General features: G+C 33.3%; 1 protein-coding gene and 2 pseudogenes across 2 annotated transcripts; all 3 read left to right on the top strand.

Moving 5' to 3' along the window:
- The first annotated feature begins 1,195 nt into the window (after positions 1-1,195).
- Positions 1,196-3,513, top strand: LOC103504118 (glutamate decarboxylase 4-like; annotated as a pseudogene).
- A 5,261-nt stretch (positions 3,514-8,774) lies between these two features.
- Positions 8,775-14,261, top strand: LOC103504109 (protein NRT1/ PTR FAMILY 8.3). 2 transcript variants are annotated; one of them, XM_008468556.3, is made up of 6 exons: positions 8,867-8,944; positions 9,272-9,327; positions 10,538-10,643; positions 10,920-11,137; positions 11,845-12,401; positions 13,189-14,261. In XM_008468556.3, the coding sequence occupies exons 2-6, from the start codon at positions 9,274-9,276 to the stop codon at positions 14,015-14,017; spliced, it is 1,764 nt and encodes a 587-aa protein (XP_008466778.1). In that variant the 5' UTR covers positions 8,867-8,944; positions 9,272-9,273; the 3' UTR covers positions 14,018-14,261. The 2 variants fall into 2 exon arrangements, with proteins under 2 accessions (XP_008466783.1, XP_008466778.1); XM_008468561.3 differs by lacking the exon at positions 9,272-9,327 and having other exon boundaries at positions 8,775-8,944.
- Positions 14,262-15,203: 942 nt separating this feature from the next.
- LOC103504099 (protein NRT1/ PTR FAMILY 8.3-like) lies at positions 15,204-19,318 on the top strand (annotated as a pseudogene).
- The last annotated feature ends 1,599 nt before the right edge of the window (positions 19,319-20,917 follow it).

Genomic DNA, 20,917 nt, shown 5'->3' with positions numbered 1-20,917 from the left:
TGTCAGCGTATCCAATGGCAGAGGGATCGAAGCACGTGTGGGTTCTTCAAGTGGTGATTAGAGAAAATTTCTGTTGCACGTCGCTTTGTGATTGATATTGTAAAGGTTTTGGGAGAGGTGAATAGTGTTCCATCAAAAAAGGCTGCAATAATCACAAGGTTAGACAAAGGTGAGAATGAGATTACGGTGAAGAAGACAACGAAGGAGACAGACATGAAAATTAATAACAAAGGCTACAAAAATGAATTGTCGCTAATTGCTTTAGAATATCAAAAGCTGGTTTTAGGGTGGTGACGTGTTCAAGCTTCAACATTGTTGTTCCTCTCTATTTAATATTCATTTTTACTCGTTGGATCTTTTTATAGTTCAAGCAAGAGGAGTATTAGATATTATATTACATTTATCTTTACTCGACAACTTAAGTTTTTGGGTTGAATTAGTAATTTAAGATGTATAAGAGCATGTTGGTTCTAGAAAGCCATGGGTTCAAGCTCTTGCATTGTTATGATTAGGCATTTCTTCATATTTCAAATCCACAAATAAGAAAGAGTGTCAAATATTATATTAAATTAAATTTGCCTTAATTTGCTCTCACTCATCAACTTAAGTTTTTGGGTTGAATTAGTGATGTTAGAAAGTATCAGTGAGGATAGTTTAAGAAGGTATTGTTTTCAAGCCCTACGTATTGTTGTGATTGAGCTTTTTTTTTTTCGTATTTTAAATTCGTTAGATATTATAATAAATTAAATTTGTCTTCATTCATGGGTTTTGAATTTTTGGGTCAATTGGTATTATTCTTTTTTTTTTTTTCCCTAGTGTCATTAGAATTGAGATCACTTAAAAAATATAGGTTCAATATAGATGCACGTAATCATTGTCACTTCATTTCCTCTAGAAACAATTTCAAACATATAATACTCAAAACACATATTCACAACCCAAATTTTAAACACATAAATAATGAAAATGGATAAGCCCCAATTTCAATACACATAAACGTATGTAATCTTCTCGATTAACCCCACTACCCACCTCTTAAATTAGCTAAATAGATGGGGCTCACAACCCCACGCCCACCCCTCTACTCAAACCCATAAATAACTAATTCCAACTTCCGAAAGATTAATCGAATTCAAATCTTAAAAGGCAAAGGTATGCTCCTTATTCTTTCTATATTTTTCTAGACAGTAGCATTTCCTGAGTTTCTATTCGATTACATGATGTATGCTATCCAATTCATGTGTGTTTTTTTGTACGTAGTCATCTTCAAGTGAGGAAACAAAAGAATTGTAAATGAGAGGATTTCTAATCTACGGTTTATATTTGTCATTAGTTTGATGTGCACTATAACAAAGACATGTTATTGAGTTCAAGAGTAGCAACATAATATACCATAATTCAACTTACGTAGTACAATAGAAGAAAATGATAGTATATGGACATGGTTGAAAAGTGTGTATGAGAATTTTTTTTTAACATAGCAATAACTAAACAAACTTTATAATGTGATCATTGATTCATTGAAAAAGAAACAACACGCTCCCTTGTGATCATTAATAAATTATGAGTTCATATCACCTATTGAGGGAGATAGAGTATTTGAAATAAGAAGCAAAAGAATATGCTCCAAATTTCTAATTTTCAAATTCATGGGCCAACCATCTTCTCTTCTTCCTGATCCCTCCCTTCCCTGCCTTCCCTGCCTTCCCATCTTTGTACATTTCTTTCTCCTTCAGATGCATAATTTTCCATTTCTTCCCATTTTTCACTTTTCTACTATAAAATACAATCCTCCCTTTTCATCCTTTCTCCACCATTCTACCCAAACCCAAAAATAATGGCCCTCTCCAAATCTCTCTCTGAATCTGATGTTTCTATACACTCCACATTCGCCTCTCCCTACGTTCGGAACTCTGCTCCAAGGTTCACCATCCCCAACAACTCCATGCCAAAAGATGTCGCCTTCCAAATCATCAACGACGAGCTTATGCTCGACCGCAACCCAAGGCTCAATCTAGCCAGCTTCGTCACTACTTGGATGGAACCCGAATGTGATATGCTCATCATGGACTCTATCAACAAAAACTACGTCGACATGGATGAATACCCCGTCACTACCGAGCTTCAAAAGCGTTGCGTCAACATGATTGCTAATCTCTTTAATGCACCCTTAGGAGACTCCGACGCCGCTGTATCGTCGGAGGCCATCATGCTAGCAGGGCTTGCGTTCAAGAGGAAGTGGCAGAACAAAAGGAAGGCGGAAGGGAAGCCTTATGATAAACCAAATATTGTGATGGGTGCCAATGTGCAAGTTTGTTTGGAGAAATTTGCGAGATACTTTGAGGTTGAGTTGAAGGAAGTTAAAGTGAGAGAAGGGTATTACGTGATGGACCCTGTTCAAGCCGTTGAGGTGGTGGATGAGAATACTATTTGTGTTGCTGCCATTTTGGGGTCAACTTACAATGGGGAATTTGAAGACGTGAAACTGTTGAATGATTTGTTGGTGGAGAAGAATAAAGTAAGTGGATGGGATACGCCTATTCATGTGGATGCTGCCAGTGGTGGATTCATAGCCCCATTTTTGTATCCAGAGCTTGAATGGGACTTCAGGCTTCCTTTGGTGAAGAGCATCAATGTGAGTGGACATATCTATGCCGGAATTGGTTGGGTTATTTGGAGAACGAAAGAAGATTTTCCTGAAGAACTCATTTTCCACATCAATTACCTTGGGGCGGATCAACCCACTTTCACTCTCAACTTCTCCGAAGGTAAAAAATCAATTCCTAATTGGTATTAATCAAAACTTAATGAGAATTTTTGAGATGAAATCAGGCTGACATTTGAATGATGGAAAAAATAACAGGATCAAGCCAAATAATTGCTCAATATTATCAACCAATCCGGTTGGGTTACGAGGGATACCGAAACGTGATGCAGAACTGTCACGACAAGACAATGCAATGGTGTTGAAGGAAGGGCTTGAGAAAACAGGGAGGTTCAGGATAGTGTCAAAGAAGATGGGAGTGCCAGTGGTGGCATTTTCTCTCAAAGACCGAAGCTGCCACGAGGAGTTTAAGGTGTCAGAGATGCTGCGGCGGTTCGGGTGGATAGTGCCAGCGTATCCGATGCCAGAGGGGGCAAAGGACGTGTTGGTTCTTCGTGTGGTGATTAGAGAAGATTTCTCTGGCACGTTGGGGGACAGGCTTGTGTTGGATATCGTAAAAGTAATGGGAGAGTTAGATAGTAGTATTCCTATTCCACCAAAGAAGAGTGAGAGAATGGTGAGGTTAGAAGATGGTAAAAAGGAAACGAGTGAGAAGAAGACGGCAGAGGTAACTACAAAGAGGGAAATAGGGAGTTATTGGGGGAATATAACAAGTGGTAGGTCGAAAGTCAAGCTTGCTGCCAATGTGGGTGGTGGTTCAGTTAATGTAGTTGCCTAATAAGACGAGGACACTTTAATTTTCGCATTTCTTCCATGGTTTTGAATCAAGAGTTTCAAGCATTTTTGTACTGTCTTAGAAGAAGAAGATAAATTTCTTTTATCTTTTTTCTATTTTGAATTCGTAAAATTAGACTGAAGTTTATTGATGGTAGATTTGTTTAATGAGTTGATTTGAAAATTTAAAATTAATGGTCACATTTGTTCCATTGGAAAATGATGTCAGATTTTGAAGAGGGGAGGATATACCTTACTTACAACCGGACAAGAAATGAACTCTAATGTCAAAGTAAATGTCAAGAAATTGGTACAAATGGAAGATAGATAATTTCTTTTTTTTAAAAAAAGTTCCACTTAGAATGTAGAAGGATAGATAATTAAAGATTACTCTCTCCCTCTAACACTTGTGACTTGGAATATTTCTCAATATTCGTTGTTGTTCAAAAATTTTAGTATTTTTACTATTATCATTCTCGACTTGGAGACCTCATTATTGATGTTTGAAAATCATCTTAACCACTCTGAAATTTTTCTAATAATTTTTTTTACGTTAAAAACCTCTCTCTTGGAATCAATAGAACACTCATTGGTCATGGACTTCAACTTTTTTTTTGTTTCTCAATTTTCATTGGTGTTCTTTGGTTACTTTGATTTTGACTAGATTAGTGATCCTACTTATTGATGTTTCGTCATATGCTACTATTTCTACTTAGGCGATCACCTTGTTTATTGGGAAATAAGAATCAACCTACTATTTTACGTTTCAATACAGGATTTGAATATTACATTTGTTGATTCTACTTTTAAGTTTCTATTCCTTTATTGGCTTCTTGCTTATACGGATGTTCCTCAACATTCTCCTACTATATTTTAGTATGATGATCATAGTATCATTCATATTACTCAAATGATGTATTTCATGAACTTACCAATCACATTGAAAATAATTGTCACTTTGTTTTTCGTCATCTCCTAACATACACTTTCCTCTTATTAAAAAAATTAAAACATGTATGATCTTCGATGAAAAAGCTAAAGAAAAGTAGTTTCTTTTATGTAGTTCATTTAATGGGCAAATCGATTTCAACCCAACATCCACTCATCAACTTCTTTACTTTCATTTTCAGCTGACAATCAAAATTCCATCAACATATATATACTTTTATTTGACAATTAATTGTATGTTAATTTCAGCAACAACTATTGTGGTTGGTCGTATTCGTAATCTATCATTGTGTGTTAATAGTAAAATAAATTTAAAATTATGGTTTTAACTTAAATTTTTTATTTTGATTTTACTTTCTGAAAAAATTGGTGTAAATTTTAGATTTTCTTGAATTTTTTAAGCTCAATGATATTTTTGAAACTTTTCAATAGATTATGGATATTTTTAAAACAAATTTTTTAACGGTTTCCATCCAAAATCAATGGTAAAGGTATTTTTGAACACTTTTCAAAAGTTTATACCATTTTTTAAACTTTTGAAAATTTAGAAGTATTTTTTACACAAACATCAAAGTTGTGGGGCATTTTTTAAAAAATTTAGCCTTTATATTTCAATAAATTTGTGAATTTTGAAAAGAAAAAATTTAAAAAGCATCAATATTATTTGATATGTAATCAAAGTGTTTGAAACTCATCACTTTTGTAGATAACTTTAACTGAATCCATTATTTTTTTAGGGGCACTCACAAAAAAGGCAAAACAAATTATAATAATTAAGTTCATATCATACATATTGATTATTTGCAAAAATGGCAAAAAAAAAAAAAAAAAACTCATTCCACATATACAAGATTTAAAATGTCACAAACGACCTTGTTACTGATATACATTTGATACACTTGATATACCCAATATCCCTTGATATACTCTTTGATACACTTGATATACATTTGACATTTCTTGATAACTTTTGGATTTTGATACACTTGATGCACCATGATACTCTTTGATACACTTGATACTATTTAATATACCTCAAACACCTTGATACATCAAATATTTCTTACTAGACTTGATTCTTCTTGATACATTTGATATCCTTTAGGTCTTAATACACTTAAAAGACTTCACCGATAAGTTTGATACACTTGATGCATTGCTAATGAAATTGTTATGCTTAATTGGTACACTCAACAAATTTGATATGTTTGATACATCTGATGTAGTGCATATACACTTAGTATTCTTCACTCATACACTTGATTGATTAAATACACTTGATATGCTTGAAGTTCTATTTATACACTTGATACACTATTGATTTACACTTGTAAACTTGATTCGTATATTTGATGATTTACTTTATTGATATGCTAATATGCTTTAACGATATATTGTGAATATATTTGATAATAATGCGTTAGAGTTATATCATTCATATACTTAACTATAATGAACTGCATAAAATCTAAAAAAATGAAAATCACGTAAGTATATCAACCCACTAATATATATAATATAAGTATATGACAACACTGATATAGAAAACAAATACAAATTAAAACTGAAAAAAACCAAAATACACATCAAAGAAAGTAGAGAAAACTCAAATTACATTACTCCGATCAAAACCATTATATTTCATATTGCAACTAATGTACTATTGATTAGAATCAAAACTAAAACAGAAAGAACAAATTGTTTTTTCTTTTTCTTACAAGAAAGGATGATTAAGACTTTAAAAAGTAAAATAAGAAATAAGGGATGGTTAGAACATTAAAAAACAAGAAAAATAGGTTATTAAAAAGTAGTTAGAGAATAATTACAAATTTAAGATTGAAAGTATTTTAAAAGAGAAGAATTTTGTAATCTCTACAAAATTTTGAAACAATTGCTATATCATATTTTAAAAATATTATTCACTACAATTTTGCTTTTTTTTTTTTCCTTTTATAATATTTTATCAAGATTCAACATAAATATTATTCACATTTTACCAATGTTTTTGTGATTAAAATGTTATATATATATATATATATATATATATATATATATATATATATATATATATATATATAGTTGTGTAGTGGTATTATTGAACAAGAGGTAGATTGCTCTTCTTTCAAGAACACACTCTGGAAATGTGAGCCATATCGTTTTGGATTGCGGACACACTCAATTTAATTACGATTTATTCTCCCAATTGCCCATAAAGGTAATAATATCACCTTAACACTTTTCTTTTTCTTTTTTTTTTTTCTTAAAAAGAAACAATAAAATTAAAAACATAGACATGAAAAAAAAAGAATAAAATAATTTAATTTTCTTAATTAAACAAATAAAAAGATAGTTTTAGATTCTCTTTGAATTGAATTGCATGTATATATATAACTATATAAAGTAATATATATGTGTTAACATTTTGAGTTTAGGTTTTCAAGAGCGGATATGGATGTCTACCACCCTAATAAAACATTGAATGATTTCTAACCTGTATTTTATTTTTAAATCATTATTTTATAGTAAAAGAAATCGATTATTTAATTCTATTTTTATTTTAAGATGACATCTCATTTTTAATTAGAAAATAATTTCATTTTTTCGTATTTTTTTAATAGAGTAAATTACATGGATTGAGTATGTATTATTATTTTTTTATATCATAAATTAAGTATGCTAGTTTTTCCTTTTTTATTGTTCTACCAAACTTTTGGAAAATTTGTTTGAATTTAAGTTTGTATTAATTTAACTATTGTGCAATTCTCTAATAAATCATCATTTGAGATTCTTTATCTTAAAAATTAAACTTTAGTCTTTTTAAGTTTGTGGGTGTTTTTAGATGGTTGATCTATGTACTTGTTGATCCTTTTGGATCTTGAGTTCTTGATTTGATAATAAGATCGATCTCACTTGTTAATGTTGTTGCTTAGTTTGGATTGACTTTTTTGTTGAACAACTTGAATCGGTTATATTGACTCGTTTGATCGTTTGGATCAAACTTTATTAATCAATTTAATTGACTTGGATCAACCTCTAACCTCTTACTTTATTAACCTCTACCCTCTTACTTTATTGATTGAGTTAGGTAACCCTTTGGAGTTTCTAACTTCAAGAATTTCGGTCTATCTTATGATCTTCTAAAAGCCTTAGTATTTAGATCTTTTGGAGATTTAATATTTAAATATTAAGGATTCATATTTTAGGATAATTATATAGAAATCTCTTCATCTTTTATGCTTAGATGGTTGTTTTCCAAATTGCTTTAGCCTTTGGATCTTTAGAGCTTCATGTTTAGTATTTATAGTTTGAAAGCTTCCATCTTTGGTTCTCACTATTGTCCTTGAATGAAGAGTACCTCTGTTGATTGGATTTCTATGGATTGCACAATTGCTTTTTGACGAAGAAATTGGATTTTGGTCCAATATCTTCTTTGGCTCAAAATATCCACAAAGGATTGAATTGAGTTGGTTTTTCGAATTTATTAATCTTGTCTAACTCAATCATGGTTGAATAAGATGAACCTATGATTAGATAACGAACGACATGTGTGACACTTGTTTTAATTTATCATTCATCAAATTTGGTGATATATTAAACTTGGTGTATATTTTTGTTGAAAAGAAATTGATAAAGATAAAAGATGCATAATTAAGTTGGTTGATGTACAAAGGAAAATTAATTTGGTTCCACTAACTATGAGTGACATTTTTTTTTTTTTAATGAAATGATTAGGTGGGCATAGGTTTTAAGTTAGAGTGCATCTGCTCTTTCAATTGTTGACACTTTTTTTAAACCACAAATTCGGGATCTGCCCCTCTTCCAATTGGTTCAAAATCGGTTCAATGGAGTTTCAACATCCAAGTTTCTTTTGGTTTTTTCATCTCTCTTTTCTCTTACCTTTATTTTCTACTTCTATTCAATGAAAGATAAAAGATTGGGAAGGAAAATTGAAGAAAAGAGGGTGATCATCCGTTGACCCAATATTGGATCGAAAAATAAGAAAGATCTTATTACAAGAAATATTGAATTGACTCGATTCGATTAGAAATGATTTTTTAAAATTTTCATAAATACCAAAATATTAAAATCTATCAAATTCTAAAAATAGTATTTTTTTTTTCTATAATAACAATAGAGAGCTATGCCAAATTAATTTAGGCTTAATTGGTCTAACTCGACCTGATTTGTTTGGAATTTAAAATATACATAACGGAAATATAAGTATAACCAAATAGAATTTAAATCTAAAAGATAGTATAGAAGAAAAGAAAAAAATTTAAAAAAGAGAGAGAAAAATAGCAAATTTTTAAGGACAGAGGCATCTAAATTTTAGAACATTGCTTAAAAAAAAAAAAAAAGAGAGTCACTTTCATTTTTTGGACATACGTGATCCATAATTTACCGTTTCTAAAATGATATGACCCATGTGCTGATATTTAAAGAAATCACTTTGCGTCTTCCAATTATCTTTCTTTTTATTGTTCTTTTCATCGGAGAAATAGCTCAATGGGTTCTCAGGAAGACGACCGAGCAATCTTGGAGGAGGGTCTTCTACAGGTTTATTCTCTCTCCCTTGGAATCCTCGGATTTTTCGGAATATGATTTTCTTCCGGTAGTCCAATGGTCAAGGGCTGCTAATCATTTGAATCTTCAACCCATTTAAATGTTTCATCCCTGATTTCATATTCAATTCATTCTTTACAAAAATTTTAAGGATATAATCCGAAGAACATGGATATCCTTTTTACCGAATTAATTGTTTGCTTTATTAAATAATTTAAGCACTTGAATGACCCTTACTAACAAACTGTTCAATAATTAATTCTGATTTGCTCATTGGGTATGAAATTAATGTTCACAGTTTTGTATTGATCTCTTTCTCAGTGATGAGTATTGTTGAAGCCGTAAACTTCGTTACATACTGGCAAGTGCTGTTAATAGTGAGTGTTATTTATTTTGAATTGGGTGTGTGAAGGTTGATCACCATTTTGTTCCCTCCTGCTCGAGGCTTCTTTAATTTAGCATGATTATGGAAGGCATCACTTTTCCTTGCGATTCATTTTGCAATTGATAATTTGGGTGGTTACTCATTTGTGAGACCATATAAATGCATGTGAGGGTTCCTTTTTTGTGGGCTTGGTTCTTTAGATGCTCTTGTATTCTTTCAGTTTTTCTTTCTCAATGAAAAAGAAGTTCAAATTAGTAGGAAGACATTAGGAACACATAAAAGGTGAACTGTATGCGCACACCCATTTCTTGTTTTGGTTGTAACTCTAACCAAAAATCATTTGAGTTTTATCTTGTGACTACCTTCGAAGTTTGAAGTAGGCTGGGCATTTCGTGTTAAAACATGATGTTGTTGGTTAAGCAAGAGGATTTTCTCCAGTTGTGGTTGGCCACTGTTAAGTTAAATGGAAAACAGATTGGGAAAAATAGATATTGGTGTTCAAATTTTGAATCTTGGTATAAGGAATGTGCAACTCAACAACGTACGCCACTTTATTCCTCTATGTTGGCACCTGGCATCAACTGTTTTTGGATTGCTCATTGGGTAGATAGTAGTGTTGAGATTTTGGTTTTTGGGATAAGGAATCTGCAACTCAACAACATGCTGCACTTCATTCCTCTATGTTGGCAGTTGTGACGAAGCATCAACTGTTTTTGGATTGCTTATTCCAGGACTGAAGGAATTAGTATGTTAACCAGTTTCTAGTGCACCTCGTGATTGACATATAATATGTGGACGTTATAATTACATACATATTCTAAGGGTATTTTTATATACATTTTTTACTTAACACGTAAAGAGGTATTTGGTTGAGGACAATAAAGTGTTTAGGAGGCCAGGAGAGAACCCAGAAGGATCTGTGGACTGTTATTGGGTTCCATGTCTCTCTTTTGACTTCAGTGGTTAAGTCTTTTTATAATTAACCTATAGGTATCATTTTAGTTTGACCTCTTTTATTTGGGGTAAGTTCTTTTATCCCCTTTATATTCATTCATTTCTAAGTTGGCTCTTCATAAATTATTTTACTTATTTTTTTTAAAAAGAAGATTATATAGATATAACGCCTAAGGGTGCTCATGTTATCGTTTTGCTACACTGGGGTTAACACCTACAAATGCTTATATTTTGATTTCCTTCTGTAGAATGAAAGCAATGCATTGTTTACAGGCGATGGCTCAGTTGACTTCCATGGGAATCCTGTTCTCAAGCAAAATACAGGAAACTGGAAAGCATGCCCATTCATTCTAGGTACTTTTTTTGTTTGTTGGTATAACTAGCATAAATTAGTAACTCAACTTGCACTTAACAATTGAAACTTCAACTGTTATGATCCATGAAATCTAGCATCATTTTTCCTCTAAAAGATTTTTGTGCTCTTCCCCTTTGGTGATGCAAATGTAATGCATTTTTCTAAACATTTTCCCCCTTCTTTTATTGTATTTCAATCTTTGAGAAGCTTAAATTTTAAACTGACTTTTTTTTTGTAATTATTTACTTGACATTTCCTGCCCCGTATTTGTACAGGGAATGAAGGCTGTGAGCGATTGGCCTACTATGGGATTTCAACTAACCTTGTTACTTATCTTACAAATAAACTTCATCAAGGAAATGTATCAGCTGCTAGAAACGTCACTACTTGGCAAGGAACTTGCTATCTTACACCCCTCATTGGAGCTATATTGGCAGATGCTTACTGGGGAAGATATTGGACAATTGCTGCTTTTTCAACAATTTACTTCATTGTATGTTCCATCTGAAGTTGATACGCCATCCCCCCTTCCCTAGCATTACTTTTTATTTGTTTTATAATTAAACTTTTATTCACTTGCAAGCTTAAGCTTTTAGGTCAATTGATAATTTAATATGGTACCAAAGCTGGTGGTTCTGTATTCAAGCCCCTGGAACGTTATCTCCTCTCTATTTAATATTCATTTTCATTTGTTGAGTCTTTCACATATAAGCCCACAAGTGAGGGGGAGTGTTAGATGATATATAATTAAATTTGCCTTCACCCACGAGCTTAAGCTTTTGGTTCAATTGGTGATTTAATAATTTTCTTTTGCTGATTATTGTGAATAGTGTCATAATTTTCTTTGTTGATAGACTCCTATAGGCCTATGGAACTTTAGGCACTTTTGAAGGACTGTTTAACACTTCCTTCCCATACTTTTCCTAGAAAAGATCTTCGGAATTATGATCTTTTTTTTCTTTGTCTTGCCAAATCCTGCGTTGTTAAGTTTAAAATGTAAGAATATTGGCAACACAAGATAGTTGCCTTACAAACTGCAATAAACAATATATCAAGTAATGACTTGTGAAAAGTACTTTAGGGATGTCGTTTGTGGATCAAATGTACTATATTTTGTTGCTTAGCATTTATTTTACCTGCATGCTAGTCTCAATATTATCTTTTCAGAGTGCAACTGAAGATGTAGGTTTTTCTTTACAGGGAATGTGTACATTAACTCTCTCTGCATCTGTTCCTGCTTTAAAGCCTGCTGAATGTGTTGGGTTCATGTGCCCCCCTGCTTCTGCTGCTCAGTATATGGTATTTTTCCTTGGACTCTATTTGATTGCCCTTGGAACAGGTGGAATTAAACCATGTGTGTCATCATTTGGAGCAGACCAGTTTGATGATACCGATCCTGCTGAGAGGGTTAAAAAGGGCTCATTTTTCAACTGGTTTTACTTTTCAATCAATATTGGTGCTCTTATATCAAGTAGTTTCCTTGTTTGGATACAAGACAATGCTGGGTGGGGTCTAGGGTTTGGCATCCCTGCAGTATTTATGGGCCTTGCTATTGTAAGTTTCTTTTCTGGCACAAAGCTCTACAGATTTCAGAAACCGGGTGGAAGCCCAATTACAAGGATGTGCCAGGTTTTGGTTGCATCCTTTCATAAACGAAATCTAAGGGTTCCTGGTGACAGTAATCTTCTGTATGAGGTGCAAGACAAAAGTTCTGCAATTGAAGGAAGTCGCAAGCTAGAGCACAGTGATGAATTGAGGTAACTTACTTCACTAGCTGATATATAATCTCATAGCTGCATGCCAAAATATTTAGTCTTATCCCTTTATTAGGCAGACTTGTTATTATTCTGGGGAAGTCTAATTTCCATGAAATTTGATTTGCCAATGATGGATTAACCGCTGAAGTAAAGTTCTGTATTCTTTCAACTTTTATGTGCATGTTTAAGTCTCCTCCCCTTTCCAGTTACCAAGCAACTTTGAGATCGTGTTAGTGGGGTTTCTCAAATGATATTTGTGATTGCAGTAATCAACATTAGTTTTCTGATAGGTCTGCTGCATGAGTCAATCTCGTGTGTAGCTATTACAAGCATGATGCAAACGTTAATGTGTTGGGTATATATATAAATTTGACAGAGTCATGATAGATTATATGCATTTTGTGAACCTGTTCTGATCACGTGAGTATCTGGTAGATAATTAACAACCTTACTGTTGTTGCACCTTGACCTCCAAAATAATACTAGTTATTACTCTCTGTGCAGACTTTTCTTCCCAAGAAACTGCATTATTGTCTGTTGTAAACCTTGTACTTATATGATAATTTTACTTGACGAATGATGTTAAAACTTGATTATGATTGAATAACGAGATCGAGAATATCCCACAATTATGTCCTGGTTGTTCCCAGTTCTTAAAAAAGAGGTTTCAAGTGCTAAATGTTTGTTTTTAAGCTCTTGGAAAGTCAGTTTGACTTTCAATAAGTTTGCATGAAAATGGGTTATTATTCCCCAAAGAAATTTAACCCAAACTTTATTTATGATGCAGATGCCTTGATAAAGCGGCTGTCATCTCTGATGCTGAGTTGAAAAGTGGGGACTACTCCAATCCCTGGAGGCTATGCACAGTAACTCAGGTTGAGGAATTTAAGATTCTTATCCGAATGTTCCCAATATGGGCTACTGGAATTGTCTTTGCTGCTGTATACGCCCAAATGTCGACATTATTCGTGGAACAAGGAACAATGCTGGACAAGACTATTGGTTCTTTCCGCATTCCTCCAGCCTCTCTCTCGACCTTTGATGTAGTAAGTGTTATTTTCTGGGTGCCTGTGTATGATAGATTCATAGTCCCAATTGCAAAAAAATTTACAGGAAAGGAGAGGGGATTCACCGAAATACAGCGAATGGGTATCGGCCTATTCATATCAGTATTATGCATGTCAGCTGCAGCTGTGGTAGAGATCAAACGACTAGAACTCGCAAGAGAGCTTGATTTGGTGCATAAACCAGAGGCTGTACCACTAAGCATACTTTGGCAAATACCACAATATTTCTTGCTGGGTGCAGCAGAAGTATTCACGTTCATTGGACAGCTTGAGTTTTTCTATGATCAATCTCCAGATGCCATGAGGAGTTTGTGTAGTGCATTATCTCTATTGACCACTGCTTTGGGGAATTACCTCAGTTCATTCATTCTAACCATTGTAACTTACTTGACAACAAGAAATGGGCAGTCTGGGTGGATACCAGATAACTTAAACGAGGGCCATTTGGATTTCTTCTTCTGGCTTTTGGCTGGACTTAGCTTCTTGAACTTGTTGGTTTATACTGTCTGTGCCAAACGCTACCGCCCAAAGAAGGCTTCTCAAGTGTGAAGAAACGAGATGATGCAGTACTGTAACCCACAAAAGGCCATTTTCAAAACCATGTTTGGGTAATTATTATGGTCTACTGTATATAAATTATAAACTCCCCCCATGTTTCTTTTCTTTTATTTTCTTTCCTTTAACTTTTAATTCATTTTAATATTGCAATTTGGCAAAAGTTCGATGTTATGTGCTTCAATGGATTAGTAACCATCTTTGGTGGTTCATTAGTTTATGATTGTTTTTATTTAAAGCTCTGTGTTTGAGAAATTCTGCATGGCAGTGTTTCTAAATGGAATAGTCTTCCTATCGGCATTTTGGGAAAAATGAATATTAAGGAATTCAGATCATGTATTAAAATATCTTATATCTGATGTAGGGGACCTTATAGTGAGATAGTGATTCTATGCTGGATACTAAAACATTAGACATTACTGGTGAAATTTTAACTTACAAGAGAGCTATCTGGTCGCATTAAGTCGATGTTGATAATATTGACCAATTATCAACGATCTAGACTTTGCAGTAGCTCGTCTAGTTTGAACACTATGGAAAATGTACGGAACACTGTTTGAAAAATAAAAGTTCCTTAAAGAATCAGAATGTTCATTTGGAGTAAAGAATATCATCTTCACTTGTATCAATTAATGTGAAAAAGGAATCAAAGTGGCTCCGTTTTGTGTTACTTGTTCTCAAAATTTGAAAGCACCGATTCAATCTATTTCTCTTGTTGTATAGTTAATGTCAATATGAAAGAAGACATCGAACCCTCATTTGATAAAAAGTAATTTCGATGGTTGCTTCATCGATCGTTTTAGTTCTCTCAATGATTCTCGCTGAGGAATTTGGAACGATTCTCGCCGAGGAATTTGGAACGACCAAAACAATTCTGTAATAGGCAAAGAAATAAGTCCTATTGAATGAAGATGCAAATGGATTCGTTCATACCACGAAGAAAGGCTTGAAATCTTCTGCACATCAAACGAAGGATCAATTTAATCATTGTATTCCATCATCTAGGAGCAACCGACACCCTCCACCACAAAATTTGTAACTATAAACGTTAGGGCGGCTTGGCTTTAAGTCCCTTTCTTCAGCACACGCATATGTTTCTTTGGGTCAACCGTTGTTGAGGACGTTTTCTTAAAAGATATTTCGAAATTTTTGATAAAATTAAAATTTATAAGTTCGTCGAATGTGATAAAGTATTCGTTGGACATACACCAATGAAGAAGTAGAATAACACACTAATTATTACACAACTTTTCAAAATCAATTTTATATAGCGCTTTGCACTACCGGACATAGGAGTCGACTTCACAACTCCGATGGAAATCACTTTCGTTTCCAAATTATCCCTCTTATGATTGTAATCTTACTCATCGGAGAAATTCCTCAATGGGATTGGGTTCTCAGAACGACGACCGAGCAATTCTGGAGGAGGGTCTTTTGCAGGTTTAATCTCTCTCCCTCCAAATTTATGTAATATGAATTTTTCCGGTAGTCGAATGGTCAAAGGCTGCAAATCATTGAATCTTTAATTCATTTAAATCTTTCATGCTCATTTGATTTTTTCTTTTTTCCTTGTTCGTTACAGTTTTTGACAAAAATCTTGAGGATATGTGAAAAGAAAATGGATAATCCTTTTTGACCGATTTAATTGTTTGCGTTATTAAACAATTTAAGCACTTGATTGCCTTAACGACTCTTACTAAGAAACAGTTTAATAATTTATTCTGATATGCTTTATAACAATTTGATAAGAAAAAAAAATATTATGTATATATAAAAGTGTGATCATGTTATTTGTCTTGCTATACTGCGTGAACAACATCTACAAAAACTTAAAATTTGAATTCCTGTAGAATGCAAGCGATGGACGTTATACAGGCGATGACTCAGTTGACTTCCATGGGAATCCTGTTCTCAAGCAAAATACAGGAAACTGGAAAGCATGCCCATTCATTCTAGGTACTTGTTTTGTTTGTTGGTATAATTAGCATAAATTAGTAACTCAACTTAGACTTTTAACAATTTAAACTTCAACTGTTATGATCTAAATAATCTAGCATCATTCTTTCGATTTTGCGTTCTTCTCCTTTGGGGATGCAATAATGCATTTTTCTAAACGTTTCCCGCTTCTTTTATCGTATTTCTATCCTTGAAAAGTTTAAATTTTAAACTGTCTTTATTTATTTATTTTAATTCCTTACTTGACATTTCATGCCTCTTATTCGTACAGGGAATGAAGGCTGTGAGCGATTGGCCTACTGTGGGATTTCAACTAACCTTGTTACCTATCTTACAAATAAACTACGTCAAGGAAATGTGTCAGCTGCTAGAAACGTCACTACTTGGCAAGGAACTTGTTATCTTACACCCCTTATTGGAGCTATATTGGCAGATGCATATTGGGGAAGATATTGGACAATTGCTGCTTTTTCAACCATTTACTTCATTGTATGTTTCATCCGAAGTGGAAAGACATCCCCCCTTCCCTAGCATTTCTTTGTATTTATGTTCTTTTGCATATTGTATTGAATAGTGTCATAATGTTCTTTGTTGATAGGCTCCTATGCAACTTCAGGCCCTCTTGAATGAATTCAACTGGTTAACACTTTTTTTCTCGTACTTGTTGCTAAAAAAGTTTTTTTGAATTATGATATTATTCTCTTGTTTTTCTGTCTTGCCAAATCCCTGCTACGTTATGTTGCATAGCGCAGCAAATGATTTATCAAGTAATATGACTTGTAAAGTACTTATGACTTGTGAAAAGTACTCTACGGAGGTCATTTGTGGATCAAATGTACTATATTTTGTTGCATAGCCTGCACCCATTTCCTTTACCTGTGTTCTAGTCTCAATATTATCGTTTCATAGTGCAACTAAAGATGGAGGTTTTTCTTTGCAGGGAATGTGTACATTAACTCTCTCTGCGTCTGTTCCTGCTCTAAAGCCTGGTGAATGTGTTGGGTTTATGTGCCCCCCAGCTTCTACTGCTCAGTATATTGTATTTTTCATTGGACTCTATTTGATTGCCATTGGGACAGGTGGAATCAAACCGTGTGTGTCATCCTTTGGAGCAGATCAGTTTGATGATACCGATCCTGCTGAAAGAGTTAAAAAGGGCTCATTTTTCAACTGGTTTTACTTTTCTATCAATACTGGTGCTCTTATATCAAGTAGTTTCCTAGTTTGGGTTCAAGATAATGTTGGGTGGGGTCTAGGGTTTGGCATCCCTGCATTATTTATGGGCCTTTCTATTGTAAGCTTTTTTTTCTGGCACAAAGCTCTATAGATTTCAGAAACCGGGAGGAAGCCCAATTACAAGGATGTGCCAGGTTTTGGTTGCATCATTTCATAAGAGAAGTCTAAGGGTTCCTGGTGACAGTAGTCTTCTGTATGAGTTGCGAGATAAAAGTTCTGCCATTGAAGGGAGTCGCAAGCTAGAACCCAGTGATGACCTGAGGTAACTTTCTTCATTAGCTAATCTCATAGCTGCATTCCTAAATATTTAGTCTTATTCCTTCACTGAGCAGACTTCTTATTATTGTGGGTAAGTTTATTTTTCACCTGAAAATTGGATTTTCCAGTTATAACATCTTCAGTAAAGCCCTATTATTCTTTCAACATTTTTGTGCATGTATAGGGGAGAACCAAATCTTCCTCCTCTTTCCAGTTACCAAGCAACTTCTGAGATATTGTCAGTGGTATTTCTCAAGCGATATTTGTTATCGATTTGCTGCTTGAATCTATCTGCTGTGTAGCATTACATGTGCAGTATGTGTTGTGTTATGTTTTATGCATCCGATCGGGTGAATATCTGGTTGATAGTTTAACAACCTTACTGTTGCACCTTGACCTCCAAAATAGTACTAGTTATTACTAGGTGCTGACCTTTCTTTGCAAGAAACAACATTTTGTCTGTATAAATCTTGCAATTAAACGATGTTTTACTTGACATATGATGTGAAAACTCGAGTACGATGGAATTACGATATCGAGAAAATTCCACAACTTATGTTCCAATTAGAACGACTTTCCAAATGCCTAAAAAAGAGGCTTTCAAGTGCTAAAAATTTGTGTTTAAGCACCTTGTAAGTCATTTCAAACAGACTCTAAATGGTTTCGCATGAAAATGAGTTATTATTCCTTGAAAAATTTTAGCCTAACCTTTATTTATGCTGCAGGTGTCTTGTTAAAGCAGCTGTGATCTCCAATGCTGAGTTGAAAAGCGGGGACTTCTCCAATCCCTGGAGGCTATGCACAGTAACTCAGGTTGAGGAATTTAAGATTCTTATCCGAATGTTCCCAATATGGGCTACTGGAATCGTCTTTGCTGCTGTATATGCCCAAATGTCGACATTATTCGTGGAACAAGGAACAATGCTGAACAAGACCATTGGTTCTTTCCGCATTCCTCCAGCCTCTGTCTCATCCTTCGATGTAGTAAGTGTTATTTTCTGGGTGCCTGTGTTTGATAGAGTCATGGTCCGAATTGCAAGAAAAGTTACAGGAAAGGAGAGGGGATTCACCGAAATACAGCGGATGGGTATCGGCCTATTCATATCAGTATTATGCATGTCAGCTGCAGCCGTGGTAGAGATCAAACGACTGGAACTCGCAAGAGAACTTGATTTGGTGCATAAACCAGAGGCTGTACCACTAAGCATACTTTGGCAAATACCACAATATTTCTTGCTGGGTGCAGCAGAAGTATTCACGTTCATTGGACAGCTTGAGTTTTTCTATGATCAATCTCCAGATGCCATGAGGAGTTTGTGCAGTGCATTGTCTCTATTGACCGCTGCTTTGGGGAATTGCCTCAGTTCATTCATTCTAACCATTGTAACTTACTTAACAACAAGAAATGGGCAGCCTGGGTGGATACCAGATAACTTAAACGAGGGCCATTTGGATTTCTTCTTCTGGCTGTTGGCTGGACTTAGCTTCTTGAACTTGTTAGTGTATGTTGTTTGTGCCAAACGCTACCGCCTGAAGAAGGCTTCTTAGAGGTGTTGGACCAAGGAAAAGAAGGGAGTTTGAGAAGTGTGGAGTTGTGCATCTCACTTCTTGTTTAGTCCAAGAAATTCGTAAACCTCCCACTAAAAAACTCAATTGTATGCCTTATTAATTTCTTACACTTAGGCTCCAGAAGTTTACAACTCTTCAACTCCTCGACATTAGTAACTCTAGTCCTTGTCTTGAACACACTCAAGGGTGAAGGAAGGAGATAATGGTGTAATTGTACTTGTGTTATTGTTCTAGTCTACTGTATATAAATTATAAACTCCCCCTAGGTTTCTTTTATTTTCTTTTTCCTTTTGAACTTTTAATTCATTCTTACATTGCAATTTACCAAGAGTTTGATGTTCTGTGCTTCAAAAAGTATGGATTAGTAACGATCTTTGGTGGATTTGTTAGTTTGCAATTGTTTCTAGTTTATTGTTATTATTTTTAGGCTCTGAGTTCGAGAAAATCTTTATGGTAATGTTTTTAAATGGAATAATTTCTCTATCAGCATTTTTGGGAAAAGGAAACATAAAGTAAGTGAGATCATGTATTAAATAAAATATCTTATATATGTAGGGGACCATTATAGAAATTTTTCTTTTCATTCTTGTCAGTTGTCACTTGAGCCAGTTTGATTCATATCAACAATATATCTCTAAACTATAATAAATAAATTATTAATCTCTCACCTTAAACGTCCATACATTAATCCATTTATTCTTTAATTTTGTAATATTGATATTTAAAATATCTAAATGGGTTTGAAAAGGAATGCATGGATGATTTTTTTTAAGTTAAATTTAACGAAAGACCTTAAATAATTCACTTGTGAAGAATTGAGTAGTTTAATCGACTAAAATTAAAATTTTCATTCGGTATTAGTCGAAATAAAATATTTAAATGATATAAATCGATAAATGTATGAAAATTCAATTTAGACTAATAGAACTATTTGTTATATTTTAATTAATATGACCTTATGGTATATGATTAATTATAAATTTAGGGTTGTATAGAAAATTATTTGCCAAGAAAAAGTAGTACCTACAAAACTATTTGTTAGACAACTCAAAAAATAATACAAGGGAATGAGTTTGTTTGGTTAAGAATCTCAAAACAAAAATTTGAAACGCAAGGTACTGAATGAAAACATAAATTATATTTCATGTTTTTTTTATATGGGTTTGGTAGCAGAATTTAGAAATTAGAATCTAATTTAAACAGTCGTAAACTAGTTGTAGCTACTCAATAAATATTAGTTGATAATTATTTGATAATAAATATTCTTATCCTTATTTATTATAATTTTTTGCATTTTAATTTTCAAAATTCAAATTTTGAATACTAAAAGAGAAGGACATTTGGAGTGTTATAATTTTAGTTTGTTATAGTTTATGTTCGAAATGTGAATTATTTTAGTTTGAGTTATAATGACATGCGTTTAAATTGTAAACTACTTTAGTCTAGAAGAAAATAGTAGCGTTGTAATAAAAAAAAATGATGAATGTAAAATAATAAATATTATCACAAATGATAGTTTTAAGATAATGTTGATTGTAATTAATTGAGGACTACAAAATAATATTTATAAGAGCAATAAGGTAGTTATTACGATCATAGATAGTTTTTACCTCAAATATGTCCAAAATGTTATTTTTCAAAATTTACATTATTTGGATCATAAAAGAGTTTTTCAAAACAAAATTTGGATTGTTGGCTAAACATACATTCACTAAAAACATAAAATCAGAAGCCATATTATTTGTTTTGGTTTGTTTGACCAAACAATAGACATTCTTAATTAATTAGTCTTATTTTTAAGAAAAGAAAATTGTAAAAAACCTATAGAATTAACAAGATATTTATAAAATATAATAAAATTTTAGATTTTATAAA

This window comes from Cucumis melo, chromosome 9 (genome assembly GCF_025177605.1).
Source record: "Cucumis melo cultivar AY chromosome 9, USDA_Cmelo_AY_1.0, whole genome shotgun sequence".
Classification (NCBI taxonomy): Eukaryota; Viridiplantae; Streptophyta; class Magnoliopsida; order Cucurbitales; family Cucurbitaceae; genus Cucumis; species Cucumis melo.
The sequence above is the reverse complement of the archived record's forward strand: the minus strand, read 5'-3'. Positions and strand labels throughout refer to the sequence as shown.

What these genes read in the sequence shown, in the direction of transcription:
- LOC103504109 (XM_008468556.3), top strand. Translation starts at nt 9,274, where the DNA reads ATGAGTATTGTTGAAGCCGTAAACTTCGTTACATACTGGCAAGTGCTG. An exon ending in ACTGGCAAGTGCTGTTAATA is followed by an intron (nt 9,328 to 10,537) that starts GTGAGTGTTATT and finishes TTCCTTCTGTAG; the next exon opens with AATGAAAGCAATGCATTGTT. An exon ending in AGCATGCCCATTCATTCTAG is followed by an intron (nt 10,644 to 10,919) that starts GTACTTTTTTTG and finishes GTATTTGTACAG; the next exon opens with GGAATGAAGGCTGTGAGCGA.